The sequence below is a fragment of the Pristis pectinata genome, chromosome 6 (genome assembly GCF_009764475.1).
Source record: "Pristis pectinata isolate sPriPec2 chromosome 6, sPriPec2.1.pri, whole genome shotgun sequence".
NCBI lineage: Eukaryota > Metazoa > Chordata > Chondrichthyes > Rhinopristiformes > Pristidae > Pristis > Pristis pectinata.
In genome coordinates this window covers 59,268,625-59,283,146 of record NC_067410.1, presented here as the reverse complement: position 1 = coordinate 59,283,146, position 14,522 = coordinate 59,268,625, and the positions used below count along the sequence as shown (strand labels likewise).

The 14,522-nt window shown below is 39.9% G+C and overlaps 1 protein-coding gene across 2 annotated transcripts in view; it reads left to right on the top strand.

Moving 5' to 3' along the window:
• Nucleotides 1–14,522, top strand: part of stk25b (serine/threonine kinase 25b) — a 48,126-nt gene that overhangs the window by 16,390 nt on the left and 17,214 nt on the right. For both annotated transcript variants that reach the window (XM_052018475.1, XM_052018476.1), the window contains exons 2-5: nucleotides 2,066–2,296; nucleotides 8,434–8,490; nucleotides 11,607–11,715; nucleotides 12,376–12,533. In XM_052018475.1, coding sequence (XP_051874435.1) covers nucleotides 2,066–2,296; nucleotides 8,434–8,490; nucleotides 11,607–11,715; nucleotides 12,376–12,533 — 555 coding nt within the window. The remainder of the gene's footprint in view (nucleotides 1–2,065; nucleotides 2,297–8,433; nucleotides 8,491–11,606; nucleotides 11,716–12,375; nucleotides 12,534–14,522) is intronic.

Here is a 14,522-nt window from a genome sequence, read left to right as displayed (position 1 = left end):
CTGTGCTACAGTTGTTGTATAATTGTCACAGTCAGAGAATATCTACTGGTCTGGCATTTAGTATGTCTTATTGAATGAGATTCTGTGAACCTATCTGTACATATGCATGATTCTGTTTGACCTGACCATCTTGACCAGTGATGACATTTGTCACACATCTAGCACATGTGAGCCATTTCTCTGGTATCTGATCCTAGTTGGGTGACTCCAAATCACTTCTATAGGCTTCTCCATTTCCCTATGAATTGTAATGCCGTATCTAAATATTGTATTTCAGGAAGCAGAAGTGATGATATTGGAAACCCTTTCCTACCTGTGAATTTCAAAGTAAATTTGGCGTTAACAGAGGATATTGATTACTGAAAATACATAAAACTCAAAGTAGATGAATTCAACCAATGAAAGAGAATAAGAGCTATGAAATAAGTAGAGATAAGCCTTATAAGTACCTGCTAGAAATCTATTTTGTGTGTTCTTGAGCTTCAACAAACTCTCGTTATTAACTTTTTATTTTTAGGTATCTGAACTTGCATTTCCTTTCCAAATAGGGACCAATTGTTACGGATTAGGTTGCTATTTGGTGAATGTCCCTTTAAGACATAGTACAGTTGTGTGTGTGGGGGGCGTCATTACGACAACAGCAAGGTAACGACGTGCTGACGTTTTGGTTCAGTCAGAAAAGAGAGACACTGCCTGCTGGTCTCTGTATCGATGGATGAAAAACAATAACTGAGTCTGTCACTACAATCCACATATGGATTTTTGGAATAATCCAGTGGAGTCCACTTTGTCGTTAACCTGTAGAGGGAAGCAGGTATTTCTGTGGACGGCCATGTCTCGAAGGCCTGTCGGGGTGGCAGATACTTTGGAACAAAGCGGTGGAGATCATCAGTGACTGAGGTGTCGTATGGGTTCCATCGTGGAACATTTGGATTTTGTAATTTCTCTCTATTCTCTCTCTACATTTTCTCTTCAGTCAACGGTGGTTTTGCAAAAGCCTTTGCTCACGTTTCACCTTATGGCTTGCTGAACTGAACTTTGAGAACTATTCCTGGACTTGGAGTTTGGGAATTTGCCACACACACACTTTGGGTTCAGTTTTGGGGGTTAATGTTTAATATCTAACATTTTTACTTTTATTTTTCTTATTATCATAAGTAGTTATTAATAGTTTCTAACACTTATACATGACTCAGTGTGTTTCTTTTGTTGCTGGTACATAACACAATGCATCATATCACTACACTGATCTTCCTCACCATTTACTTTTCTTTCTTGTATGGATTCTAAAACCACTATAGCTTAACCAGTTGGGTTTCAGAATTAGACTCTAATAGGTTAATACAAATTGATGTTATGCCATGTGGCACAATTGCTTCAGGGGCAAGGGATGTGGGTTTAAGACAGGAAAGTAATTTGATGTAGAAGTACAGTCAGGTTCACATTGAACTGGTGAGTAGACTCGATAGGCCTCCTGCAATGATATTTTTCATGTCTTGTAAGAGATTGTTAGGAAAAAGCATTAAATGGGATACAAGATTGTGACATGGTTCAGAAGGTAAGACAGATAAAGGATAAGCAGTTTAATTTCTTACAGGGTATGACAGATGGCTTTCTGCAGGAATCTATGCTTTTGGTTTGTACCTCATTTATGTAGGGCAAGTCTGGAATTTGTTCCCCCAAAAGATTGTGGATGCTGGATCAAATTTTCAGCTTTCTGTTAAGTAAGAGTAGCAAGGGATCTGGAAGTTGATTATGTTACAGTTTAATAATGTTCTTGAATGCTGGAACAGTCTCGAGGTTGAATGTCCTCGGTTTTTGTGTTTCATAGAGCCTAGAAGATTATATTGCACTTAAGGGGTGCCATTCAATCTCTTGTCCTGCATCAGGAGTTCTTTGTGAAATAATACCTGATATTTTTTTTTTAACTCCACTTTGCATCCTGTATAACATTCTGAATTTAGAACAAAAACAATTATGGAATTGAATGCCAATGATGTATCATACCATAACAACACTTTATATTCTCTTTAGATTTAATAACTGTAATGTGGTTTTCCCATAGAATGCACGCATGGACCCTGAGGAGCTCTTTACGAAGCAGGAACGGATTGGGAAAGGCTCTTTTGGTGAAGTATACAAAGGAATAGAGAACCGCAGTAAGGAAGTTGTGGCAATCAAAATCATTGACCTAGAGGAGGCAGAGGACGAGATAGAAGACATCCAACAGGAGATTACAGTGCTCAGCCAATGTGATAGCCCATATGTCACCAAGTACTATGGCTCTTACTTAAAGGTAAGTAAGGGAATTGAAGTAATCATTAAAGCAGACACATGCCATTTAAACTTGTACATCTGTATTCATAGTTTCCAAAGTAGAGCTTCTTAATTTATTGCCACTATTTGTTTTTGGTTTAAAAGCAGTTTTAACTGATCCGCTATTCTCTTCCTGACAAATGCAGTCATATGTGTGTTAACATGAAGAATCTGGTATCAGCATAAACTTGCTGAACTCTGGGAAACTAGACCAACAGACCTATATTAACAGGAAAATAATATGAAAAATAGGAAATGCCTAATGATCGCCCAAGATTTGAAGCATTTTTTCCGTGGACCCATAAAATCTCTTGCACAACACTAAAAAGTACATTTGTAAATGTCATTGTTCAGTTCTAGGGGAACATGGCAATCACATCCTGCTCCACAAAAACCTATAAACAGCAATGAGAGGAACAGCAAAATTGGTGTTAGTTGAGGAATAATGCTGTAAGACAGTGGAAGAATTCTCTTCAAAATAAATCTAATACTTTGACTCTTAGAAGGGGCCTCATTTTGACCTCCCCAGAATATGGCACCTCTGACAGTACTGTATTCCCTCAGTACTGAAACATCAGTCTGCATTTTGTGCTCAGATTTCTGGAGAAGGTCTATAGTTTTTGATTTGAGCAAGAGTTCTACATCTGGACCAAAGTTGGCACACAATTATTGCAAGTTAACTCTTTTCTGGGATGTTAAAAAAATGTTTGAAGTAATCAACTATATAAATTTACTTACCAGAGGAATCAGGACCTTGTGTCACAAAATCTTATCTTTAGCATGTATTTTTGATATAACAAGATCAGAGTATATAAAGCTATGTAGAATTCGTCAATTGTTCAGAGGGCTGAAACTAAGACTCACATTTAAGTTTTTTGATTGCCTATGATGCATATCAGTTCAGTCTGCTCCATATAATCCTCCCAATTTTCCTTTTTTTTCAAGAAAGTTATCTTGACCCAGAGAAGGGAGAATGTTAATGTAAGCAGCTATGATCGTGGCGTTTAAGAGGCTGTTAGATATGTGAATATGCAGGGAATGGAGGGATATGGATCATTTACAGGCAGAAGAGATTTAGTTTAATTTGCATCGTTTTCACTGTAGCCACCATGGGCTGACAGTCCTGTCCCTGTGTTGTACAGTTCTATGTTCTATAAGTTGGTGGGTATTTTGGGTAGTTGGTTGAAGCTGTGAACTGCGAAGATTTCCACATCACCTATACCTTGGCAATGCCAGTGACTGCTGGGTTAACCTTCCAGATCATCAGCTTCAACGGAAACCTTGACACAAGAATATCACTATGAAAACTCAAGGACCCTATCATGGTAGCTGTGCTCAGTCAGTGCCTCACAGTCAACCCATTGACTGACCAGGAGCTACAGAGTGTCCACAGCAGATGGCTTTTCTGAAGTCTGGCATAATTGACATTTGTGAAGCGATTCTTGACTTCCCTACCAAGAAGAACCAGGACTTATTTGATGAGAATTACCAGGAGATCAAAGAACTAATCAACTACAAAAGTAAGGTGTTCCTGGTTTGGAAGCTCCATTATTCCTTAATGAAATGAAATGAAATAGCTCTACATCCACCAAGGCAGAAGTCTGGAGTGATGGTGGATGGAAAGAGTGCAGGAGGCTCAGCAATTCACTGACCCCTATGTCATGCAGACATTCTTCAGTGCTGTTGAGACTATCTATGGCCCAAACACTCAAGGTCACACCCAAGGCCCCACTCAGCTGGCGGCCAAGAACAGAGGTGAACTTATCAAGGACAGAGGCAGTTGAAAGGACCTCTTAACTATTAACTCAACCGTGATTGCCTTTGACATGATCACTCTTGATTCCATCCCACAGCATACTGTTTGACACAGCCCCATGTTATCACTTCTGACCTATAGAAGTTGAAAGGGCCATCTCCCAAGAAGATATCCCTGCTATAGTTCTAAAACTGGCGATGAAAAGCTTCAATGATAAGTTTGAGTCTCACATCTGGAAATGGGAGAATATCCCAGGGGAGAGTTGCTGGAGTTGTGGCCATTTTCAAGAAAAGATGCAATTGTGACTGTGATAACTACACTGAGTCTGCATGCTGTCAGCCACAGGGAAAGTCATCGCTAGTGTGGTTGTCCAGTGGCCAGAAAGCTGAAAGTGTATATGACCTCCACTGTGCAACAACAGCATAGAGATATGCAGGGAGCAGCACTAATTATTACATACGGACCTTTTTGACTTATCTAAAGCCTTTGACTCCTTCAACTTGGATGAAATGTCGAGCAGCCTATTCGGATCCAGCGGCACCACAGGAATTTTTTTCCATCTTGTGTTTAATTTTATGAGGCAGTGCAAGCCATGATCCTGAATAATGGATCAGCAACAGAGTCAATATGAGCGAAAAACTGGTGTCAGAAAAGGTTGCACCATTGCCCTGACACTTTCAATGTTTCTCACAATACTGCATCTTGCCTCTCACAAATTTCTTGTGGGAGTGAAGCTAATCTTGAGAACTAATGAAAAACTGTTCAACCTGCAGTGACTAAATTCCAGAACGAAGGTCACCTGAACTTCATTAATCCAGCTGCAGTATGTTAATAACACTTGCATTTGCGAATGCTTTGAGGCAGAACTGCAAGCCTTGGTGACTCATTCACTGAAGCATAGGAGAGGATGGGCCTTGTGCTCAACATCCTCAAGTTAAAAGTTCTCTGGGAAACGTGTCCCTGACCACAGTGCAGAAGGAGCACTCAGGATGGTATTAAGAACTTTGAATCCATGCATTGGAACTATACAAAAGCTCTGTGCGCCACCTCGCAAGCTACTTGCCTGTCTGCCACATTGGTGGAAGGGCCTATGGTTTCAACATTGGCACCATCAGTCACATAAAGCTGATCTGGAAGTCATCCTTGATCCCAAGGGTCAGCCAAAGCAGTAGTAGTTCACCTCTGCAATGAAGAAATCTGTACCAAAGTTGGTCTTTTTTTGCTGTGAGAGATTTTTTTTGGGTGATTAAAGCCCTTTCTAAATGTGTGCTACCAGTGACCGCCTTACCCAGGTGAGGCATGAGTGGGTAAGCTGAGTAGCTTTTGAGGTGGTAACATTGGAGAGGAGGGACAGGGTCTGATATCGGAGATCTTTTGAATGCACTGAAATAACTTTTTCTACTTGTTCCTGAGATTTGTTGTCTTTGTAAGTTGTGACATTATGCAACTTAAAGATATTTATTTTTATAACAATTGGAAAGGATTTTCCATTTAAACCATAATACTCACAAAAGCAAATGTTAGCTGCAAGCATTTTGAGCCATTTTTCTGGTTGACTATGAAGGATGGGATTTGCAAAAAGCAACTCTTATCATATTAGCCAACCATTCAGCTAATATTGATTTTCAACATATATTTCTAAAGGTCCCAAACATTCATAGATTATCCAGTCTGTATTACTAATCACATTAAACCATTAAATTTCACCCTGATTTAATATCTTTTAATAAAATATTCAGCTGATTTTTAAATTTGAATACCTTGGGTGAAGTGGAGATTCAAGGCTAAATCCAAGCTCGAGAGAGAGGCCTTGAAGCATCAACATTGGTTATAGTGCTTAAACACAAACTTGGTTTGTATTAATTCTGAAGTATCTTTTGGCTTCACAGCTCTCATTATCTCGGATGCCTTGCAATTAACCCATACTTACCCGACTGATGCACAAAATGATGTCAGTTTCAACAAGGTCCTTGAAAACATTTTTTCCTTCCTAAGGAATGTTTGTATGACTGAACTAATATATTTGAATAATAATAACAAACACATAAGCTAATCAATTGAAAGAAATCTAGATTGTGTTACACTTATAATTTTAACTCAGAAATTTGCCTTTTTAAAGCGCGAATAATAGATGGGAAGTGATTTAATTATCTTTAAAAAAAAATTTAGCAGGAAGTATTCATAATTATTGAAGATTCTGAATTTTGATTAGCTAGCCAAATTTTAGTTATGTGAATTATTGCCAAAGAAAAGTAACCTTTGATTTATATTTTCACTGACATTCTTAAGTTTAAGATTTACAAGCTAAATCTATCTGTTATATCCAGAACTCTGGTCGCCCTCTAGAAAATATTTACAAACTTGAATGCAATTTATAAACTGGAGTATTTTGAATATATCACTTTAACAAGGAAACTTGGAAAGAATTGTCAGTAGAATGTTAAGGTTTAAAGCTGCTTTACCTGAATGTACCTACGTCAATCAAATGGAGAGTCCTGAAGCAGGTGGGGATTGATGGGGATTAAACAGTGAAGGGATGAGGAAAACAAATACATGTTAGTCAAAGGAATGAAGAAATAGGGAGGGAATAAGTAAGACCGGAGATGTTACAGGGACAGCACATGGTAATTTAAACACTATTTTAAATTTGAGATATGGGTTCAGAAACCAATGTAGGCCAACAAAGATGGGTGAGTGGGATTTGGTGTGGTTTGTATTTATTTTGGCCAAGGTGCTTTGACATTTTTGTGGCACCTGAAATTTTACGTAGTTGATTCCATATGGAAAAGAAAATGTTATTCTGCAGCCTTTCCACCTTGTCATTTTTCAAAGAAATTGGCTGAATAACAATAATTGTATTTAGTCATGTTGCACGGTTAAGAGTTTCTTACGCACTTTTAAAAATACTAAAAGCTGCTGGACAGAATACAAGGGCATAATTCAGGATGAACCTCAGAAATTAAGTGGGTGTATAAAAAAAAATTGGCAAATGAAATAAAGGAAAACTTGAGGGCAAAAAGAATATGATTAGCAGTATAGAATTAATAGAAAGGGAGAACCAGTGTATTTGGGAAAAGTAGCAAATGGAATTCAGTCCTGAGTTTTCAATTAGTTCGCCTACAGGAGGTCGGACAAAATATTAAAGAGCTAAACATCCTTAAGTTAGATACGTTGCCTGGTATGGATAAGGATAAGGCTGCTAAGAGAGCAAGGGAGGAAATAATGGACCCTCTGTTCTGTATTTTCTATCCACTCCGATTACAGGTGTGTGTGGCAGGGATTGGAAAGCTGCCAGTGAAGTACTGTTGTTTTAAAACAAAAATGGTACAAAAGGATGGACCAAGTAACTGAAGCTCAATCAGTCTAACATCAGTGGTGGGGAAGAAATCAGGAAAAAAAATGAAAGCAATAAGTCATTTATAAATCACAGATTAATCAAGGATAGTCAGTGTGGATTTGTTAAGAGGGGGTCATGTAAGACTGATGATACTGCATTTTTTTTTGAAGTAATATTGAATGTGTCACCTTCAGTGACAAATTATGCAGACAATGAGGTCTAGCAAGGCCTTTGATAAAGTTCTACATAGAAAACTGATTTAAAAAGAAGTCCATGAGATCCAATGTCCAGTGGCAAGTTGGATTCAACATTGACTCTGGCAAGAAACAAAGGGTAATGCTTACAGGTGTTTTTAGATACTAGAATGCTATTTAGAGTGGTTCTAGAGGGCTCAGCACCGGCCAGATCCCTTAGAAATATCAAAAATTTAAATGACTGTATGGGGCATAATTTAAAAGTTTGGAGATAATAAATTTGCCTCTATAGTTGGCAGAAAGGATCGAAATCAGTGGACTGGTCAGATTAGCAGAAGAAGAATTAAGTCCTGAGCAGTGTAAGGTGTAATGCATTTAGGATGTCAACATATATACAAAATAAATGGTAGGATATTGAAAAATACTGCATGCGCTCCTTCCAAATTAAATACAAAGAAGCATTGAAAATAAATGGGAGAAAAGAGAACAAAGGAAGAGGTGACCGAATGAGTGCAAGTGAGTAATGATGAAAAAATGTTTGTAAGCCATCCAGAGAAAAATGGATGGTGGTTTCCTTTTTAAAAAAAAACAAAAAATGACGAGAAGAATTTGAATGGAAAATGAGCATTTTAGGAAGCAGAAACTAAAAAATAACATTGGTCATAAACAAGATTCTGTCAATTTGTGCTGCATTGAATTAAAAAGATGAAGTTGTTTATCTTTAAACTGATTATCATTGCAGTTTATCTATGTTTTGCATTTTGGGGAAAGTCTTGAGTTGTATATAGGAAACTACTTGTTGCTGATCTTAGAAATTGTTTGATCCCTAGGGCACAAAATTATGGATAATCATGGAGTATCTGGGTGGAGGCTCTGCATTAGACTTGGTGAGTACAGTTTCAAATGTGATGCCACTGCACTTTGTCTAAGTATGGCCTAATTCGGGAAATGAGTATCACTATAGAAGGATAACGAGTTCAATCCCAGTTTCAGGATGGTTTTGAAATGATGCTTCAGTGATGCTGGAGTTTCATTGAAAAAATGTGTTTAAACTCCAATCCTAAATTAGATTAACCTCCGCGATGCATGTTTTAATATTTCTGTTTTTGTGACAATTTTTATACACACTATCCAAGCCCATACTGATGCTAGTTATTAATTTCAAGTATTTTTGGGCCTGGTTAAGAAATAGTTTATGCTCTGTGGCAATGGTTTTGAGCTATTAGGTTGAATTTGGAGGACACAATAAAACAGATTCAAGGAAAGAGACATGACAGTGCAGATGCTGGAATCAGGAGCAAAATGCAAACTTCAGGAAGAACTCCGGGTCAAGCAGCGTCTGTGGAGGCGAAGGATGATCAATGTTTCAGGTCGAGACCCACATCAGGACTGAGAGTATAGAGGGAAGATGGCCAGTATGTAGAAGTGAGGGACGGGTGAGACAGTGCCTGGTAGGTGATGGATGGAAACAGATAAGGAAAACAAAATAGGCAGATGGACCCAGGTGGGGGAAGGAATAGGAAAGGTGAGCCAAGAGAGAAAAAACTCTGATAGATAGGTACGTGGGTGATGGGCAGATGGAACCAGTGTAGAGGAGGGTAATTGGGTCTCTATTCTACTAGGGGAGAAGGGAGGGTGAGAGCAGACATGCAGGAAATGAATAGTTGTGAAAGCTTCATCAACTATGACAAAGGGGAATCTACGTTTCCTTCAGAAGGAGGACATTTCAGAAGTCCTGAAGCGGAAAGCCTCATCGTGAGAGCAGATGTGGTGGAGACGCGAGACAGAGAAAGGTGTGCCGTCCATGCAGGAGACGGGATGGGAGAAGGTGTGGTATGGTAGCCATGCGAGTCCATAGGTTTATAGTAGATATTGGTGGATAGCTTGTTTCCTGAGATCAAGAGAGATTCAGAAAAGGAAGAGTCAAAGATAGTCCAGGTGAATTTAAGGGCAGGGTGAAAGTTGGTGGCAAAGGTGACAAAATTGACAAGTTCCACACAACTGCAGGAAGTAGCACCAATGCAGTTATTCATGTAGAGGAGAAAGAGTTGGGGAATGTGTCAGAGTACATTTGGAACTAGGACTATTCCATATAACCACCGAAAAGACAAGCATAGCTGGGGCCTATGCAAGTGCCTTTGATTTTCGAGAAAGTGGGGGGAATTGAAAGAGAAGTTGTTAAGGGCAAGAACAAGTTCCGCCAGGCAGATGAGTGTTAGTGAAGGGGAACGGGTTGGGTCTTTGTTAAAGAAAGAAATGGAGGGCCTTAAGACGTTCCTGATGGGGGTGTATAGAGACGTTCATTGTAAAGATGAGGCAGTTGGGGTCAGGGAATTGAAAGTTGTCAAAATGGTGGGGGGGCATGAGATGTGTCCTAGGTGTAGGTGGGAAGGGACTGAATGAGAGAATTCAAGTTGGAGTCAAGGTATGAAGGGAGAAGTTCGGTGGAGCAAGAGCAGTCAGAAACAATGGGTCTACCAGGGCAGTCCTGATTGTGGATCTTGGGTAAGAGATAGAAGTGGATGGTGTGGGGTTGGGGACTATAAGATTGGAGGCTTTGGAGGGGAAGTCTCCTGATATAATAAGATTCAAGAAATATTCATAAGCCATCCAAAGAATAAATAGCACTGATGATTTTAAAAAAGACAGAAAACATGGCCTGCTCCAGTACAATTTGATTATCTTTTTTCTGTCAATTTCCACCCTGCATTCATGGTCCACCTTTGACTCTTCCCTTTCTCAATTTCACCATCTCTATCTCAGGGTATGGGTTAGCAACTGATGTCCATTACGAGCCCTTTGGTTCTGAAGAAGGGTATTTGACCTGAAACGTTAACTCTGTTTCTGTTTCCAGAGATGCTGCTTGACTGGCTGAGTATTTCCAGTATTTTCTATTTTAATCTATTATAAGCCTGCAGGCTCCCATAGCTATTTTGGCAATACCTCCTCCCAACCTGCTTCCTCTAAGGATTCCCTTCGATTCTCCTAGTTTTTCTGACTCTTGCGTCTGTTCTAATGATGACACTTCCCACACCAGTGTTTATGTGATGCTTTCCTTCCTAACAGTGGTTTCCCCACTGCCATTGTTTTTCCCTCCACAGATGCTGCCTGACCTACTTGGTATTTCCAGCAGGGCTCTGACCTGTCCCAGTTCCTGCACTCATCCACAGTCCTCCCACCTAGAACAAGGAAAGGCTACCCTTGTCCTAGTCTTCCACCAACCTCCACATTCATGCATCATTTTCTATAATTTCTGCCGTCTTCAATTCGACGTAATTTCTCATCACCCCTCTACACCCACCCCCCCACCACGCCCCCCAGTGTTCCAAAAGAACTGTTCTCTCAGTGATTCCCTGGTTCATGCTTTCATCTCTATGAACACTCACATCAGTTTTCACAGTGCTTTCTCATGCAATTGCTGGGGATGCAACACCTGCCCTTTAACCTCTTTACCTTCCCATCATCCAGGGACCCAAACACTCACTCCAGGTGATGCAGTGATTCACTTGTAGATTTAGTGTTTAGCTTACAGTGTGCACTCCTCTACATTGGCAACCACAAAAGGCAGATTGGGTGGATGCTTTGCGGATCACTGTTCAATTTGCAAGGGCAATCCTGGGCTTCAAGTTGCCGATCACTTTAATTTCCATTCCACTCCCAGCTGACCTCTGTCTTTGACTTTTGTACTGTCCCTACAGAGCCCAGCATAAGCTCGAGGAACAAGATTGGAATGCTTTGTTTCTTTGTAGTATTCACTCAGTGGAGGCTTCCCCTAGCAATACTATCTACATGTTCTCATGGGAAGGTTACTGGTCTGTAATCTCAGATGACCAAGGTACCCAAGCTAATTCTTAACTTCTGTAACCTATGGCCAGTTAAAATTGTTTAAATCATTGCAGGTTGGCAATTGAACTAGTGGTCTTTCCACAGTGTAGTTCACTTATTCATCAAATGTGCTTCCTGGTCCATCAGCATGGCTAATGCACTGCTATGGTCTTTGCAGCTGAAACCAGGCCCTCTGGAGGAGACGTACATTGCCACAATTCTTCGGGAAATCCTTAAAGGATTAGACTATCTGCACTCGGAACGGAAAATTCATCGGGATATTAAAGGTAAGAGTATCTGATGGATGGTATTATGCAGTAAACAAAAGCAGCGACTGCTTTAAAATAATTATAATTGCTATCCTTTGATTTCTATTTCCTGACTCAAAAGCTGGTGAGGAGGAAAAAGCAAGGAGGACCACCAGGACCCTTCTGAAAGCAGGGAATTTCTGCCATCGAGAAACACTATATGATGCATGCTGAATTAGTGCCATGACACACCTCAAAAGCCCATTGGAGATGGGATCTTAGTGTGTCACAGTACTCCACGAGCACTGCACATCAATGTTGACCTCAAACGTGTTCTAGTTCTGAAACTAGGTGTGAACTCGAGCCGCTGAACTGCAATGACAGCAGTGCAATTGAGCTAGGAGAAAGAGAATGCAATTGTATAAATGGAGTTGGGAATAAGGGGGAGACCTGGCCATTGGGGAATGACACGAGGAGAAAGACACCTGTTTGGGATTAGCTGACTTTGCCTCCCCATTCCCATTTCCAGGTTGTCATGCACAGCTCTAATCCAATTTTATATTTGAGTGTCAGCTTAAATGTTGGTGCTCAGGTCTCTAGAGTTGGATTTGAACCCACAGCCTTCAGATTCTGGGGACTTAATGAACCAAGGCAGACCCACAATTAGTTTTAATGTTCTGTTTTATCACCTCTCCACAGCTGCTAATGTGTTACTGTCAGAACAAGGTGACGTCAAGCTCGCAGACTTTGGGGTTGCAGGCCAACTAACAGATACCCAAATAAAGAGGAACACTTTTGTGGGCACGCCCTTCTGGATGGCACCAGAAGTCATCAAACAGTCTGCATACGACTTCAAAGTGAGTAAGCAAGTGCATGAGTTTGGTCTGTGGGTTTGTGTTCTATATCTCCTCCAGATTTGTTCCTGTTGCTGTCAACAAACACCTTTAGCACAGGTGGAACAGGGAAGAAAATTCTGATTAAGACTAAGTACCATTCCAGGAGCAACATTTGACTAGTAGTGAGTGTGCTTCCATTGCTCAAGTTGTCTGGGAGAGTGACTTCCCGCAGCTAAATTGTAATGGGAAGGAGGGGAAAAGGATTATATTAGGCTCATCCATTCCAAGTTTCGAGCTGTGACCAATTACTCCAACTTGCTTAAGTGATTTTACTTGATTAGTCTTATGTGGAAATGAGAAATTTGCATCTAAGGCAGTACCTGCTTGAAAAGGTAAGATTGGTCATCAGATCCAGTTTACAGAAACTCAGTTTAAATTTTATCCATGAGAGCCATTCCATACTGAGTATTGCTTTAGAAATCCTTGTCAGCTATTACCTCTTGTGCCTTAAGAGTAGTTCATTATACTGTTGCATTATACAGAATGTAATGAATTCAAATCTAAACTTTGTTTTCTTTTGCACTGTGATGTCCCTTTATAACATGTATCCATTAGCAACATTTCAATAATACTTTTCATTTAGCAAAAATTTCAAAGCCACTTAAGGAGTACATCCTATCCCTTTGACTACAGCTCAAAAATCATCTTCTGGTTTCTTTACTGTTGTTTATGGTTTCAGTATTCTCTTCCAATGTTCCCATTTTCATGTGTTATGCCTTGTATCACTGCTGAACATTTACATTTCTGCTATTTAAGTTGCTTCCCCAATCTCACAAAAGTACTTAAGTACACTCTCTCTTCGAGTGTATGTGCATCTCTCTCTCTCTCCCCCACGTCAAGGCAAACGTCTATTCCCCAGATGTTACTGGAAAAGTACAATAAAGCGGAAAATGCTAGAAATATTCAGCAAGTCAGTCAGCATCCATGGAGAGAGAAAAACAGTTCAGATTTAGCCTGCTACCTATTACTGATTCCCTATTACATTCCACAGCTGCTACTTTTGTGGTCCAGTTGAGCTCCTGGCCTCGCTACCATGATGTGGAGTGGTTATTGAGTGTTGACTAGGCCTTGGGTAATGGATCAGAGATACTTAAATCTGTTCAAAAGGATTTAATTTTTTTATCATAAATTTACTTAAAATGAGAGAGAAATTAATAAAAACATTACAATTTACTGCACGGATCTTTTCATACAAAGTCTGAGTCCCACAATACATGAGCCAGTCATCTCTGACGAAGAACTGAAGGGTTAGATGTGCGTCTAACTCCTTGGCTCAGGTCATCTGCAGAACAGAAGATGAGGTGTGCCATTATCCAGCTCATTCCTGACTTCTGCTTTGCAAGGTGTAGGCACAGAAGTCAGAAAACTGCAGCTACCTAGCAAATCTTATAAGAAATAGTAACAGGAGTAGCCACTTGGCCCATCATGTCATGCCATTCAGTAAGATCATGGCTGACCTTTCCTGCACTAACCGATAACCTTGATTCCCTTAAAAGCTAAACAGTTTATAAATGGTTATTTAAGCAAATCAATTACATTTACTTGAACAAACTCAACAACTGAACCTTCACAGCCCTTTCGTGTTGAGTTCCAAGGATTCACCATTCTCTGAGTGAAGATATCTCCTCATTTCTGTCCTGAATATCCCATCCCTTGCTTTCAGACTCTGACTTCTCTTTCTTGACACCCCAGTCAGGGAAACATCAACTCTGAATCTTACCTGAAAAAGCTGCATAGAGTTTTTGTTTTTATCGTGAAACTGTCAGCTAACGAGCACGTGCTCTAACCTGACATTACAGAACTACTCTATTGTCTCCAGAGATGCTGCCTGTCTGCTATTTCCAGCATTTCCTTTTTATTCCTTCCTGTATGTGTTTGATATTTGTGTTCTTGATTTTGCTCATTCAGCAGTCAATCCTTGAAAAGTAAATTCAGAGGTTATTTAAGCAG